Consider the following 22,701-nt stretch of genomic DNA (forward strand, 5'->3'; position numbering starts at 1 on the left):
CAGAACAAAAGCTTAAATCTATATGCACTCAGGAGAGATTTACTGAGTGCTACTGTGTACTGAGTTCAGAGTCCAGAGGCAAAGTCTGTGGGTTCAGCCACCACCAGCCAAACCCAGGTTTGTCCACGGAGGTTCTGTTTGTTGCTGGAGCCGGTGGGAAGCATGTCTCTGGCTGGTCAGTCAGTGGCCATCAGGGGCTGAAATAGAAAAAGTGGTCATGACTGGGGTAGAGGGGCATCTTTCCTTGTCATCTGGGTTCACATGGTGGTTCAGCCAGTTTCTAGGGGACATAAAGCCATGAATCTACACCTTTCACAATTTACAAACTAACAGGTAGCCAGCCCACAGAACGGTGTAGATATTTTCCATGAACTTGAACCTTCTTCCCAGGAACAGACCCTACCAAACAGGTGAACCTCTGCAAACCCAGCTGTCAGGGATTCACCTTTTTCCTTCTTTCCTTTGTTCGAGTAGAACTTTAAAAACTGAAATTCCTTTTGCGCACCTTTGACTAGGAGGTTTTTCTCAAAATGGTGCTGTGAAAAAATTAAAGTTAACAGTCTTATGACACCGCGCAGGAGAGAATAGACCCAGTTCCACCTACTGGCTGTGCCAGGTATTGAATAACGGAGAATTGACTGTAACCTAGCAACTAATTTAGAAACGCGGAGCGATATAATCACAGTGTCAAATACCCTGAGGAACTTTCAGTCATCAAATTCAAACACATGGTTTCTGACACGCACTTATCTTCAGTCGAGTTTGGTCAATATCTACTACTGTGATTTGCAACAGGCGATAAGCTCTAATCCGTCCATTATATTTGAAAAATAAATTGCTATGATAAAGTTCCCAAAGTCCAGAAATGTTTCTAACGTTCTTTTTCTGATGCACTCCTCCGCCAGGGTTCAGAAATAGTAACAGGTAACGTGAAGAACGGGACTTACTTCCGAATCCACACCAACAAGTACAAGATGGTGGAAACCATCACGTGCCTTTCCAAAGTGCCTTTCCCTGCCTCCAACTACATCCGCCTGTTCGGCCAGCACGAGCAAGTCCTCAACAACCTGTGCGCTCGATACAAGGACGGGCTGGTCCCAGACCTCTACAGGTGAGCTGGGCGTTGCCCTTTCCCGGGGGTTATGGGGTGGGGGGAATGCAGACACAAGCCATGGATGTCTTGTGAATGAGGGAGGGGTCTTGTGAATGAGGGAGGGGTTTTGTGATGCGCCAGGAAGTACACGGGAACCCCTGGGAGAAGCTAGAGCTTCTCAACAGTGAAGAGTATCAGACCCACCAGCACTGGAGAGGCCCACGGAGAAGAGCACAGGCTCTTGGTGTGTCCACAAGTGGCTGCACGGCCACGTGCAGGCCTGGGTCCCAGACGCATCCGTGCACGGCCTCCACGCCACAGATGATATTCAAGTCTCTCTTGAGACACAGGCTGCTAAGAGCAGTGGTCAGAAACGTAAGAGGTCGATTTGGGGGCAGGATGGAGGTATCTGGTCCTGGGGGGAGTTCCAGCACCACGGACAGGCTGTCTGTGACCCCAGCCGCCTCCTCACGGCACGTGCTCAAGCAGAGGGGGCGACCGTTTGCCTAAGACGTTGGGAAGGAATTCTGCTCCAGCAGGTTGGTTAGACTGGGGGCTCTAGATCCCCAAATGGAGCAAGTCAGCACTCCGTTTGGGGCCCTGTTTGCGAGCCTGCTCATGGCAATGCGTGTAGCTGGAGTTTGTGTGTTTTCCCTGCTGTGTGGTATTCCGTGTGTAAGATAACTGTGTCACAGCTCATCCGTCCATATTCCTGTCAATTGATGTTCATATTGTTCCAGTTTGGTGCCATTGGCATCGTGGGCACACCTGTGCAGGAATTTCTCTCGGGTGTACTAGGTGACGCCCAAATGTTCCCCACGGTAGTGGTGTCTGTTACCCTCCCTCCAGCCAGCCATGAGAGCCCTCCGCAGCCCTGGCAGTCCTCGGCACCGTTCAGCTTGAACATTTGGCCACCCTGGTGGTGTGGAAAGGTGTCTACCCAGGGTTTCAGTGTTCCCTTTCCTGATTTATTTTATTTTTTGTGTGTGTGGTACACGGGCCTCTCACTGTTGTGGCCTCTCCCGCTGCGGAGCACAGGCTCCGGACGTGCAGGCTCAGTGGCCATGGCTCATGGGCCCAGCCGCTCCGCGGCATGTGGGATCCTCCCAGACCGGGGCATGAACCTGTGTCCCCTGCATCAGCAGGCGGACTCTCGACCACTGCGCCACCAGGGACTCCCCCCCTTTCCTGATTTCTAATGCAGTTCAGTGCCTTTTCATTTGTTTGTGAGCCACTCATGGTAGTTTCTGGGGAAATGCCTGTTTATGACATTTGTCCCTTTTTGGGGGGCGGGGGGCGTCTTCTCTTACTAACTCACAGGAATTGTTCGTATATTCTGGATACAAACTTGGTTGTTTACATTTCCTTCATACGTCTTCTTGCATTCTGAGGCTTGTCTTTTCACTTTCTTTATAGTGTCAATTAACAGATATTCTTCATTTTAAAATCATCTGTCTTTTTCCCGATGTCTTGGATATTTTCGTCCCTGTGCTCTTCTAATAGTTTTACAGTAACCTTGTGACGCTCCGTGAAAAGCCCCACTGGATTTGATAGGAAATGCATTAAACCTTAGATCAATTACATAAGAGTTGACATCTTTGATATTAATTTTAGTCTCATAACATACTAGTTAACCCTTGAACTATAGTGTCAATATAGTCAAAAGTCGAAAGTCTGAGTATAACTCACCTTCTGCCCTCTGTGCCTGTGGTTCCACCTCCTCGGATTCAGCTAAGGGCCGATCAACCAAGCATGGATCGTGTAGTACTATAGTATTTACTACTGAAAAAAATTTGTGCGTAAGTGGACCCACGCAGTTCAAACCACAATTGTTCAAGGGTCAACTGTGTAGATCTTGATTTATGTGGGTCTGTTTAATATCTTTCAGTAAAGATTTATCATTTTCTCCATCAATGGCTTGCTTAATTTTTGTTTGATATGATCCAAAGTTCTTTATATTTTTATTGCTGTTGTAAATATCATTTTCTTACTGATTGCTTCTATATAGTGTATAGAAATGTGCTTTTTTATGGTTTTGGATTCTGCAACTTTGCTAAACTCCCTCATTCATTCAGATAATTTACCTGTAGATTCTTTTAGATTTTCCACACAAAAAAATTAGGTCATCTGCAAATAATGACGGTTTTGTTTGTTTCTTCTTTTTAAATCTTTGTAACTTTTATTTCTTTTTCCTGTCTTACTTCACTGGCTAAGATTTGTGGTAAAATTTGGGATAGAAGTAGTGAGGGATGACACCCTGGCCTCATTCTTAATTTTAAAGGGAATTCGTTCAATATTAAGTGTGTGACGTTTGCCATACATATTTTTGTAGACACCCTTTATCAGGATAAGGAAGTTTGTTTTTATTACTGGCTTGCTAAGCATTTTTATCATGCATGGATTTTTATTTTTTCCCAGAAAGAGTACTTAACTTTTTTTTTTTTTTTTTTTTGCTGTACGCGGGCCTCTCACTGTTGTGGCTTCTCCCATTGTGGAGCACAGGCTCCGGACGCGCAGGCTCAGCGGCCATGGCTCATGGGCCCAGCCGCTCTGCGGCATGTGGGATCTTCCCGGACCGGGGCACGAACCCGTGTCCCCTGCATCAGCAGGTGGACTCCCAACCACTGCGCCACCAGGGAAGCCCAAGAAAGAATACTTAACTTTTGAAACCTTTTATGTGTGAGGATATCTTCCTATATGTTTCCCATTATAAACTACATTTTGATAAAGTATCAAATTCCTTAATCATAGGCTTCCCCTCCTCAGGTCTTTGTAGACATGACTCCAACATTTATTTAAAATAAAGAAAATTACAAGTATTTAGAAAGTGAATTCATTTGTTCCTCAGCTTGTGGGTAGGATTTTATTGTGGCTCTCAATCTTACACAAAATATTTGAGTTAGAGGGGAATCAGTTGTTCGTCAAAGAACATTTTTATGGGAGCTATGTATTAAGAGTCTTCTCTGAAAAGAAAATATTTTCACATTTGACCAAATTCAGTTTGTTTTTCCTGAGAAGAGATGCTGAAAGAGACAGACTTTGTGAGCTCGAGACCACTGGTCTGGGCACAGCTGTTAACTGAGGACAGTAATAAGTTTAAAAGTGAATTTGATTTGCTAGGAGTGAATATTTGGTATGGCAAAATGGGACAGCACTGGCTATTAGGACGTGCCAACTGACATCTGTAAGAAAGGGGACAGGGGGATGGTGGCTGATCACGTTCTAGTGTGGTACCCAGGGCGCTGCCAGGCCCCGTCCGTCCCTCCCGGATGCCTGTTAGTGCACGAGCAGCTGCGGCCACGTTCTTTTCAAGTGCCACGAAATGCTGCCAGGGCCCGTGCTGACTCTTGGCCCAGCACTGCTCGCCCTGTCTGTTGTCAGACCAACTGGCAAGGCTCTTTCCAAGCAGGCAGGGTGAATGGTTTAGCTGATTTTGGCCGAGATATGATTACCGATTGTTTCCCTGACCTCGGCAGCACCAGTAACATCTCTTGTTCAAATCTGGGCGCGTTTCCATCTGTTGCGTCTGGGGGTACCTTCCTCCAGGCTGGGAGGGCTGACCGTTAACCAGCCGCTCTGTCTTCTGCAAGACAGACATGACCTCAAGGTCAAGTTCCTCTCCGGGTTCAAAGAAACCCTCTGGATCCTTTCTCTCCACTTCCCTCAATCTATTCTCACCCCATCCAGGGCCAGGACAGAGGAGGTGCTGGTGGCCCCAGTGGGAGTTGTGGCAGCCACTCAGGCAGACGCTGTAGCAGCCAAGGCCTCCCCAGCCGTGTCTCTGGCTGCCTGCGGACAGGCTCACTTGGAGCCATTTGGGGACACGTGGTGGCTGCCGAGCAGTCAGCCGCTGTGACACCCAGGCCGACAGCTGTCACAGGACAGCAGTGCCGCTGAGGGTCTGGAGCCAGGCTGGCTTGGATTCTACCTCTGTTTCATCCTTTGTTTTCCCCTTGGCGCTCCAGTGCAAACCACTGGTGATGGAGAGAATAAATTCACCCCTGGTGACTGTGTGTGTGCGTGCATGTGAGTGTGTGCCTGTGAATGTGTGTGCCTTTGTGTGTGAGTGTGTCTGTTAGTGTGTGTGAAAGAGAGAAATAAATGGATGGGTTGACGGATTTATCACTTTGGAAAAAGAATGGAGTCCCCGTAATTTTTCTGTTCCTTTCTGAACCAACCAGCATTTGAAAGCCACATAACAAATGTGTTACAAAATGGACTTTTCCGCAATCTTCCCCTCAGAGCACCTGTGCCCTGCGGTGTCCCACGTACGCGTGCACACGCCTGTCACAGCCCCTGCAGCTCTCGCCCACCCCCTCTGACGATGTCTAGAAGGGGCCGCTCCTTCCCTCCACCTGCTGGGCTGCTTCGCCCTCAGACACTGGGGCAGAAGCAGCTTCCATGGGGGTGCCAGGAAGTCGGAGATGGGAACCGTGCGTGGAGAGGAAGGGGAGGTGGAGGCGGGGCCCTGCGAAGTCCCCATCACGGGGCTCTAACACGGCCTGTCCCCTGTCCTCCCTGCTTCCTTACCTCTGCCTCATCTTCATGTACGCCGCTTAGCGGTGACCCTGCAAAGAAAAGCTCCTGCCTACCGACTTCCCCCACACCATGGCCTTAATTAACAGTCTGTAGCATCCTTTATCCTCACGGCGTGAATAGGTCTTGCCCTGGCTTCTTTGTGTGAGCCCATCAGATACTCATAAACCTTGATTAAATCACCTCTTCTCACATCTTAACGTGCTCAGCTCTCAAAGGCTGCCCTCCCCCGGCCCTCTCCTCCTGCGAGCGCTGCGTCCCCCTCCACGCTTCCCAAATGCTCGGATGCCTATTTTTAATGGCTAAGTGCTGCTGTGCACAGTGTTCTAAATGGGATTTGAGCAGGCCCTTTAAAAGGCTGCCGTTACCTTTTTGAACCACGTAGCCCAAGGAGTGACTCCCTCAGGAAAGCTGCCGTGCACTATCTCTGTCTTCAGAGAAGCCAAGTGGGACGCTGCCAGCCCGCGCAGCCTCCTAATTCCCTTATTAGACTCAACTGGAATCATTTAATCATGACTTAACGTGTTTTTCAGTTCCCCTGTAGTCAGTGACCTTGTGCTATGCCCGGTAGGATATCACACACTAAATACTAGGTGCCCATTTTTCCAGACTTATCAAAATTTTATTGAACTATGGCTGCCCACTCCAACTTGTCAATTTTTTGGTGCATACCTAAAATTTGTTGGATAATAGTTCTCCCAAGATGCAACTTTCCCTGTTGGCTGCTTACCGAGTCACCCCCCTGCCTTTCTGGAGACCCTTTAGATCAGTGTTCCTGTCCATCATTCATTTCAGATAATGCCAATTCCATTTCATAGCCTTATGAAGAATCCTTTTTCAACTGATTTGCTAAAATCAAAATCCATCCTCTTGGGACGTCCCTGGTGGTCCAGTGGTTAAGACTCCGTGCTCCCAATGCAGGGGGCCCAGTTTCGATCCTTGTTCGGGGAACTAGATCCTTCATGCCACAGCTAAAGATCCCACATGCCACAATGAAGATCCCTCGTGCCACGACTAAGACCTGGCACAGCCAAATAAATAAGTAAATAAATAGATAAATATTTTTAAAAATCCATCCCCTTCATTTTGCTTCCCCGTTATTTAACTCTATTTCTCCACCCTTGTGCATGTTCACACACTTTCACCTGGGGCTCCACACTGGTCATTCCCTGGCCTCGTTGATCCAAGAGGCATCTCCTTGCCCACTGGTTTTCTCATACGATCACGTTGCGTGTGAGGCTGAACCCATGTTTTGGAATATCCCTCATTACTGAGACGGTCAACCTTAGGTCTCAAAGTATAGACCAATGAAGGGGCCAAATTCCATTTAACACAACCTGTGTCCATTTTTATTTGTAATATTGCTCTGACTAAAAGACTAGGATTCTTTTTTTCTAGTATATGTCATCTCCTTCCTTCCCACAGTGCCATTGTATGGCATTAACCTTTCCTGGGATGAAGGGCAAGATGGTTTTAAGCGGTTCTGAAGTCATGGCCAGAACGTGTCCCTTCAGACATTCATCCCAAGATGATAACATGCAGGAAAAACAAACGCAGGCGTGCACACGGTCAGGGCTGAATGTTAAGGTAATGACCCTGGAGCAGTGCTTGGAGTCTGGAGCTTTGCTTTTTCATCTCTTATCCGATGTGTTCCAATAATTTGCCTCATTCGTCATGAAATTATAGTTTGGCATATTATCTCAACATTTATCAGAAAGGCCTGGATTGAGATATTTTTATGGTTTTGAGGTATCTGGAAGGTACATTTTCTTATTTCAACTGCCTCAGTCTCATTCGTGTTAGTGAGAATCTTTGCCTTGAGGACAGTGCCCATAAGTGAGTGAAAGAAAAGTGCGTATCCCATCTCACAGCCAAGATTCATTTCAACGTTAAAGGCCTTTATTAATGAGAATGTGTAAAGACTCATCAAGCACACGCAGTGCCCATTCCCATCAGTCTAAAGTGAAGGATGGGGGCTTCCTTGGTGGTGCAGTGGTTAAGAATCCACCTGCCAATGCAGGGGACACGGGTTCAAGCCCTGGTCCGGGAAGATCCCACATGCCGCGGAGAAACTAAGCCCATGAGCCACAACTACTGAGCCCGCGTGCCACAACTACTGAAGCCCACATGCCTAGAGCCCGTGCTCTGCAACAAGAGAAGCCACCGCAATGAGAAGCCTGCGCACCACAGTGAACGGTAGCCTCTGCTCGCCGCAACTAGAGAAAGCCCGCACAGCAACAAAGACCCAACGCAGCCAGAAATAAATAAGTAAATAAATTACTTTAAAAAAATAAATAAAGTGAAGGATGAGGGACAGGAATGCACGTTTCTTCACCCGCCTGGTTCCTTGTGAATGCCCCTGACCTTATGTCACCACCTCTGAGCAGGCATCACCATCTCCTGAAACGGAGGAGCTTGACAGTCTCCCTACTATAAAAGAAAATGATTGCTTTCAGTATCTGAAGGAAACAGGGATATTTAAATCACATCTTAGTACCTGGGGGAGATACCTGCAGCGCAGGGATCCAGCATCCTAGACACCGTGCTGCAGTGTGACCCGTACGCGGGACAGTTCACGTGATGTGGGACACATAACTCACATATGCGTCTGTTGGACCACATCTACAATATTATGAAAAATTTCGAACTTTTCACCTAGCTGTATAAAAATAAACAAACACTTCATGGCGAAACCACCACTGCCATCTGTAAGCTCTAGATAGCCCCCCATCTCCACAGCTGCCGAACCAGCCACGTTTCTGTCACGCTTGCCCGTACACTCGTGGTATATATCCTAAGGTAATTTGGTGTGAAAACCCAACAGTGCGTAAGAGTGAATCCTTACTTCTCCATCCTAGAGTGGAAAGGACGCTAGACTGAGATGGGTTCAATTTCTGCGCTGTTGTTTACTAGCCTTGCAAACTTGGGCAAGACATTTAATCTCACTGAGCATCCTCTTCCTCATTTCTGAAGTGGAGATATCACCAATGATCAAACTGCCCACATCACAGGATAAAAGCAGATGATGATGCGGAAGTATTTAAAAGACGTAAAGTAATATACAAACGCCAAGTTTCGTCATTACTTTAGCTCAAGTGTTCACGTTCCCTCTAAGTCCATACTAGCCTTCATGGAGAGGCACTCTTTCAGCCTTTTACACAGTTTTCCTTCTCCCTCCCAAGTTAATACAAATTTAAGGAAATACGGTGCTTCTTTTAAAATCAAGTAAGCAAATGTTTTAAAATTGCATTTATATATGTGCTTGCTATGTCCTGTTTTAAAAATTATCTTATTGGAGGTACTCATGAAATTTCACGTGCTTTTTTTTTTCAGAGTCATGCTCTGAGGAAAAAAAAACTTGGGGAGAGGTCATTATCAAGAATTAAGTATGTGCGAAATCAGGTGCTTTATTCAGAGTTAGTGATGTATGAAGACTGTACCTCCCAGGGCGCTAAGAGCAAAGGAATGGGTCACACGTTTCTGTATAAGCAACACTTAAAGACGATTTCATTTCAAGACACTGCCACCAAAAGCAACCACGTAGGCTCTGAATAGCATCTAAAATTTGGAATCATGAGCTGTTTGAGTTATAAAGTACATCTAGAATCTAATATCATATAGTTTTAAAAATTGCTTCGGAAAATTGTTTCACGCATTGTGAAGAGTTACCAACACCTTAGATCTGCACTGTCCCATATGACAGCCAATTGCCAGGTGTGACTTTTAAATTTTAATTAGGATTAAAAAAAATTAAAAGCTCAGCTCCTTGGTCACACTTGCCATGGCCTGCGTACTCAACAGCCACACGTGGCTGGTGGCTACCATATTGGATAGCGCAGGATAGATGACATCCATCATGGCAGAAAGTTCTACTGGGCCGTGATGGTGTAGGCCAGTCACATTCATGGATGTGGTAGTGAGTGGTGTGGAGCAGAGCATCTCTGGACAATCATCTCCTAAAGTGCCAATCACCAGGCCCATTTGGTTCTGAATCCCTGACTTGCAGATGTGGTAGCTCAGAGATGGGTGCTCAGTGAAAGCCCCAGGGGGAGAAGGAGGAAGTGATATCTCTCTATACCTGCTTTTGTGGGGTCAACTGGAAAGGAGATTCTCCCCAGATCACATGCCAAGGGTGGACAGAGGGGGAGCAAGGACAGCGTGGGAGAAGGGGCGAGGCAGTCGAGCTCCCTGGGGCCCTTGGTCACACTAGGGGCTTCCTTGTGTACAGTTCAGCTGACCCCCACCCCAGCCAGCCTGCACTTCCTCACCAGTTATCCTCAGCAGACTCAGTTGCTAACATTCTAGCCCTTGTCAGACCCCAGGTCTTGATCTGGGGCTCAGCAGATCTGACTGGTATGTTCAGAACTGACTAGATGCCCTCTGAGCATCTTTTCAAGCTTTTGCTGCAGGAACTAAAGTCCTTTATAGATTTTCTTCCTCCTTTCCACCTGGCGTCCTGTGGGTCAAAGGTGTTATTTATGAGTCTAAAATAATAGCTGATGAGCCAATGGTTATCTCCAAGGCTACCAAGTTGCTTTAATATAAATACCTCTTTACCAAGCTCCAAGAAACAACAGAATTGTTCTATTGTTATTGGAATTGTCAGCATAAACACATTTCAGAAATCTTTCAGTCTACTGAACTGTGAGAAGAAACTGGCCTGCCTGCCTACATTTTTTATGGCCCAATAACGCAAAAAGATGCTCCAGAGCCACCTGGGCAGAGTGGAGTGTCACGCACGCGATGCTTTCAGCCCCCTCCCCCCAGGCCTGGATCTTTATATGTTTCTTTTTGAGGATTCTTTTGTACATTTTTTTATCCTTTAGCATTTTCCATTACAAAAGCAATACATGTTTGTTATATAAAATTTAGAAAAATATTTTAAAAGCTAAGTAGAATACAAAGTCCATACCTAATCCCACTACCCAGAACCTATTTCAGATGACTGAGCTATACGAGATGAGAAGAGTTGAAGAGTCACTGCTATCGGCTCCCAGAATTAAGACCTGCAACAAGCTTGTGGACGGTCCACAGACCCTCTCTTGTGACCAGGTGCTAGGAAGGACCTTAACTGTGGTCCAGCACGCTCACCTCGGAGATGAGAAAACGAAAGCGGCAGGGCTGGCCGTGGCTCACAGCCACGAGGGTGGCATCAGGAACATAAGAATCAGAGTCCCCTGCCTCCAAGTCCAGTTCCCTTCATACAGGACCAGAGGAGCACGTTTCCCGTTGTGCAGTGACATCATTTAGAGAAAGCACCTGCTTGGAACATGAGAATAATTTTGCTTCTCTGACAAAATACCTCAGGGAATGACCAGGATGATTCACATGATGTGGAGGAAGAAAACATTAGAACTTCTGTTTGTACTTTTATTTTAAGAAAAAAGGAGAGCAATCAGGCTTTATTCGTATTTGAAGCACAGATACTGGCACCCTCTTGGGCCAGATGAAAGACAGATGTGTGTTCTACATGGACTCAACACATCGAGTGTTACGGGGGGATGTCACAGCTTAGAGGGGTCAACCTTATTAGTGAACTTGGAATTACTGCAGTTTTTGTGTGTCTGGTTTTGTGGATTTATAAATAATGATCTGGTTTTAGCTAAACTAACCTCCACAGCATGGGCAAGATCATTTAAAGGACTCCTCCAAAGAAACCACAGATTGAAAATCCTGGGAAAGCATGCATGCATAAACCAGGAAAAGGCAGAGCTGACCTGTCTCCAAGTCCTCAGACGGGATCTTTACCGGCCGTATTATGAGTAAGCACAACAATGAATCCTCAGTCAGGGTTCAGTTGCAGACAACAGAATCCTCTCTGGCTAGTTCAAACAGAATGTGATGTACTGCCAGTGATAGGTGGTTTATAAAATTCCTTGAATGGGGCTTCCCTGGTGACTCAGTGGTTGAGAGTCCGCCTGCCGATGCAGGGGACACGGGACCATGCCCTGGTCCGGGAAGATCCCACATGCCGCGGAGCGGCTGGGCCCGTGAGCCATGGCCTCTAAGCCTGCGCGTCCGGAGCCTGTGCTCCGCAATGGGAGAGGCCACAAGAGTGACAGCCCTGCTTACTGCAAAAAAAATAAAAATAAAAATAAAAATAAATTCCTTGAATGGGCTGGAGGAGCAAGCTTTAAACTGGCTTCCAGGGAAAATTCAGAAATCAGCTCTACAGACCTGGCCAACCTCTGCCACATTGAGGAATGTGTGGAGTCAGGAAACTGCCAGTCCACAACCACACCTTCTCTGCCACAGTCCACACCAGCAGAATGGGTCCCCTAAGCCCTGCCTCTCACTGCCCATGGGATTCTGGTGCAGCCAACACCAAACGCTACCAGGACCAGGCTTGCCAGCAAAGGAAGAAAAGCAGTGGAAACATGGTCTCCGCCTCATGGTACTCATGCCCACCTTCCAAGTCCTCCATGAGGATGTCTCTTTGGAGGATGCTTGGTCTCATGTAGAACCTACACCAGAGACTCGGTCCCAGGTAGAACCCACATTTCCACTGCCTGGAAAATGTAGTCTTTCCCTTTCCTACCTGGTAGTTTGGGTAAGTCATGCTACCAGGGGTCTGGAATGCAGCTGGATGAACTAGTCTGTAATATCTCCCATAACTAACTAATCAAATCTGACCAGAAACCAGCACCCCACCCAAATGCAAAACCATCAAGAAGGACACTTGAAATTTGAATTTACATCTCAATAAACTTGAACTTTGTCCTAATTATTTATAGGTTGACAAACCCTTATCCAACATCCTAGGAGCAGATATTACATTTTTTAAAAAAAGTTGTTTGGGGAGTAGATTTATCCTCTCACCTGAAATAACTAAAAAACTTTAGAAAATGTGAAAAAACATTCAAAAATAAATATTGGACATAAGACAATGAAGGACAGTGATCTCTGAGAATCTGGAAAGAAAGAAGGTGAACCCTGAAATTACTCCAGCTTGCTGCCTTAGAATTTCCAAGCTGTGGCAAAGGGACAGGAACCCAGCAGACTCCCTGAGTTGAGGACTGGAACTGTGAGTGTGCAGAGGCCAAGGCAGCTAGTGTTCTCAAGACAAGGAACTGGAGGGGAGGTCGCTGCTCAGAGAGAGGAGCGTGGGGATCAGCAGGAGGTCCCCCTTGAAAATTCAGTCTAGTCCTGCTCAGTGCATGCAGGAGAGGAAACCCCCCAAGTCTGGGAAAGAATCACTCAAAGGACTAGAGGTTATATTTCCTGGCACTCACACAGGGCTGGGAACAGTGTGTATTTCCACCAGCCAGCCTGGAGAACCTCAAGATTCATCAGCGGGTAGAGTATACACTTATGGTCTCCCCTCAGTGGTGAGAAAAATGAACATGCATCCAAAGACTCAAGAAAATACAACCCATAATGAGGAGAAGAATCAGTCAATTGAAACCAATCTAGAACTGACACAGTTGTTAGAATTAGCAGACAAGCATATTGAAACAGTTATTATAACTGTATTCCACATGATCAAAAAATTAAGTAGAGATGTAGAAGGTATATGAAAGACCCAGATAAAACTTCTAGAGATGGAAACTACAACGTCTGAGATGAAAAAATACACTGGATGGGATTAATGGAAGATTAGTCTTTGCTGAAGAAAATATTAGTGAATTTGAAGACATACTAGTTGAAACTACCCAAAATGAAACACAAAGAGAAAAAAAGAATTTAAAGCAACGAGCAGAGTGTCAGTGAGCTACGAGGCAACTTCAAACAGCCTAAAGAAATTATGACCAATTTTTTTTCCAAATTTGATGTAAACCATAAACCCACAAATCCAAGAAGCTCAGTGAATGTCAAGCATGAAAAACATGAAGAGGAAATCAGTATGGAGGTTTCTCAAAAAGCTAAAAATAGAACCACCATATGACCCAGCAGTTCCATTCCTGGATATATATCTGAAAGAAACAAAAATACTAATTCAAGGGACTTCCCTGCTGGTCCAGTGGCAAAGATTCCACGCTCCCAGTGCAGGGGCCCTGGGTTCAATCCCTGGTCAGGGAACTAGATCCCACATGCTACAACTAAGAGTTCACCACAACTAAAGATCCCACATGCTGCAACTAAGACCCAGAGAAGCCAAATAAATAAATTTTTTAAAAACCCACTAATTCAAAAAGATACATGTACCCCAATGTTCAAAGCAGCATTATTTACAATTACCAAGACATGGAAGCAACCTGAGTATCCATCAACAGATGAATGGATAAAGAAGATGTGATATACAGATATATACAATGGAATACTACTCAGCCATAAAAAGGAATGAACTTTCCCCATTTGTAACAACATGGATGAACTTGGAGGGCATTATGCTAAGTGAAATAAGTCAGACAGAGAAAGACAAATACTATATGATGTCACTTATATGTGTAATGTAAAAAAAAAAACCAACAAAAAATAACTAGTGAATATAACAAAAAAGAAACAAACTCACAGATACAGAGAAGAAACTAGTGTTTACCAGTAGGGGGAGGGAAGGGGGAGCAATATAGGGATAGGAGAGTAAGAGGTACAAACTACTAACTATAAAATAAGCTACAAGGATATATTGTACAACCCAGGGATATAGCCAATATTTTATAATAACTATAAATAGAGTATAAGCTTTAAAAATTGTGAATCACTATATTGTATACCTGTAACATATAATATTGTACAATAAAAAAAGAAAAAGTTACACCAAGGCATATCATAATCAGACTGCTCAAAACCAGTGATAAAGAGAACGTCAAGAAGGAACAAGAGAAAACATTGTTTTCAGAGGAATAAAGATAAGAATGACAACAGATTCCTCATCAGAAACAATGCAAGTGAGAAGTCAGTGGACTAACATCTTTAAAATACTGAAATTTTTTTCAAATTTGAGAACAAGTTTATTACATATTATATAACATCTCCAGCCTAATACATAGCATAACATCCCCTTATATTACATAGATTACCCTACCTACCCCCAACCAACATCTGAGTCATTTTCTATCCCATTACCCTGTTTAACTCCTCTATTGGTTTGTTCTCCCAATTGATAACACCACCATGACCCCAGAATTCATATGTTGAATCACTAATCCCCAGTGTGCCTATATCTGGAGATAGGGTCTTTAGGAGGTAATTAAGGTAAAATGAGGTCACAAAAGTGGGGCCCTAATCCTGTAGGACTGTAGCCTTATAAGAACAGGAAGAGAGAGAGGGACATCTCTGTTTCTCTCCTCCATCTGAGGACACAGTGAGAAGGCAGCCGTCTACAAGCCGGGAAGAGAGTCCTCACCAGAACCTGACCATACTGGCACCCTGATCTTGGACTTGCAGCCTCCAGAACTGTGTGAAATAAATGTTTATTATTTAAGCTGCCCAGTCTGGGGTATTTTGTTATGACAGCCTGAGCTAGGCCAGATTTACATCCCAAGTTTGGTGCTCCTTTATCTCCCCACAAGGGCAGAGGGTATTTTGCGGCTTCCAACAGCCACTCGCCGTGCTGCACAAGGCACATGGTACCCCCCGGGCACTCCCATTCAGCCACCATGGGAACGACCTCCATGTCAGCTTGTCCTGGGTTTGACCCCTACTTCTGACATTATACCAGCCTCAGGTTCCTTATCGGGAACTTGGTTCTCACTCGGTGGTGATAAGGTGTGAAAAGGAGAGTGCACATCTCAGAAAACACACCTGGGAGTCCCTCAGACCTCACTTACCAGTGTTGTCTTAGGCAGGTAACTGTTCCTGTAAGCTTCGTTTCCCTTACCTGTAAGTGGGGCTTATACCAGCTTCCAGCCCTTGCCGTGAAGACTAAACGAGATGACCTGCAGGAAGTATTCGGCTCAGAGCCTGTCCTGGAGGAGTCACGGCACAAACACTCTCTTTGCTGCACTTCTGCTCCAGGCGGGACTGGTGGCTGCCCTGGGGTCGCCCTGCCTCAGGCCCTGTGCATCCCCGAACCTGGCACCCACCCAGGATCCCTTGCAGAGTGACAGATGGCATAGCCCCAAGTTCCTTCTCTCCAAAGACACTTTTTGTCACCCACCCAGCAAACTCCGAGCTGGGTTTTGTGACTTATTATTCCCTCTATCTGGTAATTTGGGGAGTAGAGAACTCCAAATGCCACCAGCGACACACCCGCAGCTGCTAATAGGAGCCGCTGTTTGCATCCCACGGTCCTGTCTTGGCCCCAGCGGCTCTGACAGCTGCCGGAGCACTGTTTGCCAGGCCAGGATACGTGCCGAAGGCTCTGAGGGCAGAATAGAGCCCAGCACAGTCACGCTGGGATCTCGGAGGCTCGCAGCATTAATAATCTATAGTTCAATCATTAGGAGCAAATCCAAGTGAAATAGGAAGATATACACCACGCTGGAGGCTGTGAGGCTGCTGGGAGGTTGCTCCGTGGCGGGCTTAACGATCCGCTCCCGGCCACCAGCAGCCCCAGCTGACAAGCGGCGCCTGCAAGCTGCAGGCTTTCTGCACGTGATAATTGAACAAAGCTAGGCCGCCTTCAAGATGTTAACACGGATTCACCACCAAGGATCTGCCAGGCTTGTCAGGCCCCCGAATCGAAACCTCTCCAGGGCACCCTGAAGGGTGTCCATGGGGTCAGTTATTGCCCTCTGGACGGACCTGCAAGTGGATCTTTCTGGTTGCAGGTCTGAGGCTCCTGGGGTCCTGGCAAGGATTTAATATATGAACGTATATAACCCCACCCTGATCTCTCCAATTACAAACCGGACCGAAGTGCTAAACTAGGGCTTTTTTTGCACCGGGTCAGGCTGTAGCACATGGAGTAGGAAGATAGCTGAGGCAGAGAAGCATTTTTAATTTCAGGGTTTTCTTTAAAAAAATCAGTCATTTCAAGTTGGATAAAATGTTAAAATTTTTTGTGGTTGTTGATTTTCTTCCTGGTCATAACCATTAGTCGGGAACCTCTGCAAGTGACAGAACTGAAACCCCAGAAGAGACTGTAATGTCACCCCCCCAAAGCACCCCCTCCCCTTCCTGCAACAGCCAGGAACCCCCTCCTCCCTGTCACCCTCCGTAAGAGACTGGAGGCTTGTTCTTTGGAAAATGTGAACTGGAGAGACTGAGACGGGAGGGCAGCAGACCCAAGAGAGGAAAAGTGTGAAGAGAGAAGGAATCAGATGAACGTCCCGATACTGACCGGTAGAGTCCCTGGTCCCCCTCTGCTGCCCTGTCCCCAGCATGGCAGTAGTCGGAGCAGAGGTATCGGAAGACGAAGTCAAGGACACTTCAGGAAAAAGAGAACAAGGCCTTTTATCTGACTAATAGGAATTCCTGAGACAGCAGAGAAAACTCAGTTGGGCAGAAGGTAAAAAAAAATGCCCAGAACTGAAAGATATCAATCTCCAGATTGAAAAATGCACAATAAATGATAAACAGCCCGAGGCTCTCTGTGATGAAATTCCAGACACCAGCGATAATGAGAAGCTCCTACAAGTGTCTGGTGAGGAAAGCACGTCACTTAGAAAAGAACAAGGGTCAAAATAGCACCAGGTTTCTCAATAGCAACCCCAGAACCAAACAAACGATGGGCAAGGTCCCCATCCTTCTGAAAGGAAATATTTCCAGCAGTAATTCTACGACCATCCTTCAAGGAGGTACCAAGGACAGAGAACTGTCCCTGCCCATACATGAAGGAGGAATGGCACGGTTAGAATGTCACCATCTTGCAACCCCTCCTGAATGAAAGGACATGGGGATGTGGCTGCTGACACAGAAAAAGACACAGCCAGACACCCTGTGCTACTTGTCGGGAAAACACACCACCTTGAAAAAAAAATTGAACCTGAATCTGTCCAGAACCTTAGGTCTACCACCAGTTTATGGGAAATAGAGGAGACAGAGGAGCATATTCACTAAAACCACAGAGCTTCTGTCCGCCAAATTCAGAGTGTAGGAAACTGTACAGAGCAAACAGCCTGACTCCTTCCACAAATAAACTGCAAAAAATGAAAGAGAGATGGGGTTGGGAGCCTGTGGGATAAAATAGACTTTATAAGCATATCAACTGATTTGGATCCTGATTCAGATAGGCTGTAAAAAAAATTATGCCCTTTATGACATTATTGGAAATTTGAACACTGGATGTTTGATGATGTTAAGGAATTAATTCATTTTTAAATGTGAAGATGATATTGTAGTTACACATATTTTAAGAGAAGTATCTTTACCTTTCAGAGATACACATTGAAATATCTGGGATATTCTTCAAAATAACCCCAGAGGGAGAAGAGTAGATGGGGCTAGAAATGACACAAGATTGGCCATGTGTTGATAGCTGTTGGAACTGGGTGTCCTTCTAAGTTAAAAATGCTTTAAAATTCTGCATAATAAAGAGTTATTTTTTAAAGATTATACTCCACTTATATTAATTATAAAATATTGGCTATATTCCCTGTGCTGTACAATATATCCTTGTAGCTTATTTTATACCTAACAGCTTGTACCTGTTACTCCCCTGCCCCTATATTGCCTCTCCCCCCTTCCCTCTCCCCACTGGTAACCACTAATTTTTCCTGTATATAAGAGTTATTTTTAAGAAGCAACCCAAGGACCTACTGTATAGCACAGGGAACTCTACTCAATATCTTGTAATAACCTATAATGGAAAAGACTTTTAAAAAGAATATACATATGTGTATATATGTGTTATGTATGTGGATATAGATATATAGATATACATATTTGAATCACTTTGTTGTACGCCTAAAACTAACATTGTAAATCAGCTATATTTCAATAAAAAAAATTTTTTAATGTAAAAAGAATATTACCATCAAAAAAAAAAACACTGGAGAATAGTGGGGAGAAGTCCCCATGGGCCCAGGGGACAACCAGGCCAGGCCAGGCCAGACAGGAGCACAGAGACAATAACATAGAGGGATCCTGAGGAAAAAAGAATTAATTTTGATTATTTGACATGTTTATTTGGAAAATAATATTGAAGGGCATTTTACATACCTGCTGGAGCATTTTGAAAAAAAAAAAAAAAAAAAACTTGCGCTAGATACATTGAAAGCTAAGAAAAAAAAACCAGGGCCGGGCCGTCATTATTTCTAAGAAAAGCAAAAAGTTATACAAGAAAGAAATGTAGTTAGTATTTGCATTGTTAAAATAACATAATCACAGATACTAATTTAACCAAGAGTTGCCATACAAACTGTTGGGAGAGTTTGGGATTAGGGAAAACTGGGGGTTTGTGCTTAAAAAGATAAATCCTCATTTACCACAACAAGGAGTCGATAGGCATACTTGAAATTCATAAGTAATAATTTGTATCATGCATATAACCAATCACATTTATATCAGTAATCACAGGAAAAACCAGCTCGCTCTGTCTGAGCCACTTACGACTCTGGCTGCAAGCAGCAGAAACCAACCAAAGCTAGATGTAAGCTAAAAAGGAGAATTCATCGTGGTTGTATCTCATAGGAACAAAGGGCGTCGAGATGGCTCCATCTCAGGACGGAGACTACAGTCAGGAAGGCTAAAGCCAGCAGAAGCCAAGCAGTGGCGGCTGCTTTCTCTGTGCAGGTCGGCTCTCTCGGCTTGCCCCTGCCACAGCCCCAAACCCACAGAGAGTAACCAAATGCATCTCAGTCCCAGCTCCAGGTTCCCCACAGAGTGACGGGCATGGCTTGGGGGGTACAGCTTCAAATTATTTGGCACTCTTCCCGAAGAGAGATGGGGTCTGTGCCCCCTCCCTTGAATCTGGGCGAGCTCGTGATGGCTTTGACCAGTGGAGTGCAGCAGAAGCGGGGCTGTGTGACTTCGGAGGCTGAGTTCTAGAAGGCCCCATAGTTCCAGCTTCTTTGCTGGAACATTTGCTCTTAGAGTCCTGACCTGTCAGGTAAGAAGTCCAAGCATCCTGAGGCTGCCATGCTGTGAAGAAACCCAAGCTGTTTGGAAGGACCAGGTAGACACTCCAGCAAGAGTCCCAGCTGAGCCAAGCTTTCCAGTCATCCTAGCACAGGTGCCAGATGTGTAGGGGAAGAAGCCTCCAGATGATTCCAGCCCCGGCCGTCAGAGTGGCCCCGAGGCATTTGTCTTCCCATGTGGAGCCCCTGCAGTCATAAAGCAGAGCCAAGCCGCCGTGAGCGTAATAAAATGGTTTTCCCTCTGCGCCACTAAGTTTGGGGGTGGTTTTTGCACATCAGCATGGAACTAGAAGGCTTAGATCAGATGCCATCTCGGATCCATGGAATCAGGAAGTCACAACATGACTGCTGGGGACCTACCCCCCAAAGAGGTAGGGATGCCAGGAGCAGAGCAGAGTCCAGAAAATTATGGCTTGACAGAAACCCCTCAAGGTGTCCACTCCATTGCCTTTCCTGGTCTCCCGGCAGCCTGTTGCCTACCTAAGCAGAGGTAGATTGACCTCTCTTGAGCCTACTTCTAGTTCTTGCTCTCCCACCAGTAAAGCTGTATGTGACACGGTGACACGATAAATGGTATCATTCGTTCCTTCCCCTCCCGGCCGCATGGTGGTCTTCCAACAGAAACAGTTTCCAAGAAGTGGGGAAGAGCCTCAGAGCTCTGGCATCTTCCCTCCATCTCCAGTACAGAGGAGATCATTAGAGGGCCCTCATGTTGCCTAGCAACCCGTGAATGCTGTTTGCTATCATGTCATTAATATGATATGAAAGTGTTTCATAGAAGACATTCATCTTGAATTAATGAAAATCAGATTTGCTAATATGACACAAAATCTGTTCTTGCTTGTAACTTTCTGTACTTAAGTAGCTTATTTATTGAATTAGACCGTGAGTGGTTTTAAGCTTGAGACTGTCAAAGGATCATAATAATGACTTTGTTTTCAATCATATCAGATGGCTGTTAATGATGTGATTACACACCTATAACCCAGTGATCACCATCCCAGACCAAGCCCCCTCCCCCGAGGTCCAGCCCCACTGCCAGTTAACTGTCTGCCACCCAACTTCTTACTGTTGAAACCTCAGCTAGGAGAGGATTCTGGTTTGAGCCGGTATACTTTCCAGCCTATCCACATCTTTCTTTGGAGCTCAGAGAACTGAAGAAGCACCTGTGGCCTAAAGAAGGCTCCAGTGAATAAATGGATCTCACGTCATGTAAGCATGAAAGGAGCTACCAGAATCTATTCAGCCATCCTCTTCTTTCTAAAAAACGATAACAAGAAACCTAAATATACCAGGCACTAAACAGAGGATAACACAGACAGTCCCCTACTTTCAAACACAATTTACTCTTGAGAAAACAAGAATGGAGTTCAAATGTGCAAAAGCCAGTCATAGACTAGTATCTTATAAGGGGAATTCCCTTTCCGTAGAGTCAGAGGGCGATCGCTCAAAGTGTCCTTTACTACCTTTAGCAGATGAGGCTCTGAACTCAGCACTCAGGAAGGAGTTTGGGGGGCATCAGTGGCTAAGATGTGCACAGGCAAGTGGTATTACAGTCAAATACACGGAGCTGACATCCATAAGCCAAGCACAGCCTCTAAAGGCATCCGGAAAGAAAACTTCCAAAACTCTAAACTGCAGCACTCTATTTCTAGAAGTATTTTTTTAACAAACTTTTTTTTTCTCTATTTACACGTAATATATATATTTTCTCTATTAAACGTAATATATAATCGCTGCATAACCCAAAGGAAACAGGGATATAAAACAGAGAAGTGCGAAGAAGAAACCAAAAGTCCGTAAGCAATCACCCAGAGACAACCATGGTACATTTTTTGATGTATGTCCTTCCAGGACATTTTATCCTATGAATACATAAATATTTATATATATTTAATAATATTTTCAGTGCTGATTTATAGCTTGCTAATTTGGTTTATCAGGATAGTCTGAACATTTTTTCACTTCTTGGAATATTATTTTAATGGCATGACTTTTCAATGCCTGAAAAGTGTTCTACCATACGAATGTGTCTTCCTTCGTTAATCAGGTTGCTTCCGGCTTTTTGATCATTAACCCTGCAATAAGCATCCTTAATGATACATCTTTTGACCCTATCTGTGATTATTTCCATTATAGTTTTTTAAGCATTGCTAATTCGTGTTCACTCAACGTATATTTATTGAACACCAGTGTGCTGGGTACTTGGGACATAGCCACCAAACAGAAAGACAGACGGGCTTCTTGCCTTCACAGTGCTTGAAATTAAGTAGCAAAGATAGAAATGTTTCAATGGAGGTTAAAAAAATTCTACCATCACCCAAATGAGTGTCTGTCCTTCTCAGTCCCACTCCTCTCCCCAGCACAGACCACATCGTAGAGGCGTGAATGTGTGTTTCTCAAAAATACTTTACGTATTTTTCTTCATTTTTCTTTTTTCCATTAATAATACATATTGAACGTCTTTCCGCGTTAGTACACATAGGTCTCATTCTTTTTCATGGCTTCTTTATATCCCATAGAATGACTAAATCCCAGTTTACTTAGCTATTTTCTTATTAATGAGTTTTTAGGTTATTTGCTATTATTTTTCTGTTATTGTAAGTAACATTCCCATCTTTATCGGCACTAGTGGAATTTCTGGATCGAAGGGTATGCGTATTTACTTTTTGATCAAGACATTAGCTTAGGGACTTCCCTGGCAGTCCAGTGGTTAAAACTCCGCCTTCCGATGCAGGGGGTGCAGGTTTGATCCCTGGTCAGGGAGCTAAGATCCCACGTGCCTCACGGCCAAAAAACCGAAAAACATGAAACAGAGGCAATATTGTAACAAATTCAATAAAGTCTTTAAAAATGGTCCACATCAAAAAATCTTTAAAAAAAAAAAGACATTAGCTTAAATTATCCTCAAAAAGGGTTACTCCAATGTATACCCCCCAATAGCTATGAGAGTGTGTGTTTATCCCCGCCCTCACCAACTCTGATATAGTCCACGTTTTAATTTTTGTCAATCTGCAGGAGGAAGAAAGAGTAAGAAAACTATCTTGTACTTTCAGCTTGCATTTCCTCAAATTCCTTGTTTCTATCCTTTGCCAATTTTCTACAGATTGCCTTTTTCTTTTTGATTTATGATAAAATAGGACTAATAATTCTCATGGTACACATGGCAAA

At 44.9% G+C, this 22,701-nt stretch overlaps 1 protein-coding gene across 1 annotated transcript in view; it reads left to right on the forward strand.

Annotated features, from left to right (window-relative positions):
* The window catches only part of CFAP61 (cilia and flagella associated protein 61), a 256,224-nt gene that overhangs the window by 209,278 nt on the left and 24,245 nt on the right, over window positions 1-22,701 (forward strand). The window contains exon 25 of the mRNA XM_060285108.1: window positions 906-1,111. Coding sequence (XP_060141091.1) covers window positions 906-1,111 — 206 coding nt within the window. The remainder of the gene's footprint in view (window positions 1-905; window positions 1,112-22,701) is intronic.

This window comes from Globicephala melas, chromosome 15 (assembly GCF_963455315.2).
Source record: "Globicephala melas chromosome 15, mGloMel1.2, whole genome shotgun sequence".
Lineage (NCBI taxonomy): Eukaryota > Metazoa > Chordata > Mammalia > Artiodactyla > Delphinidae > Globicephala > Globicephala melas.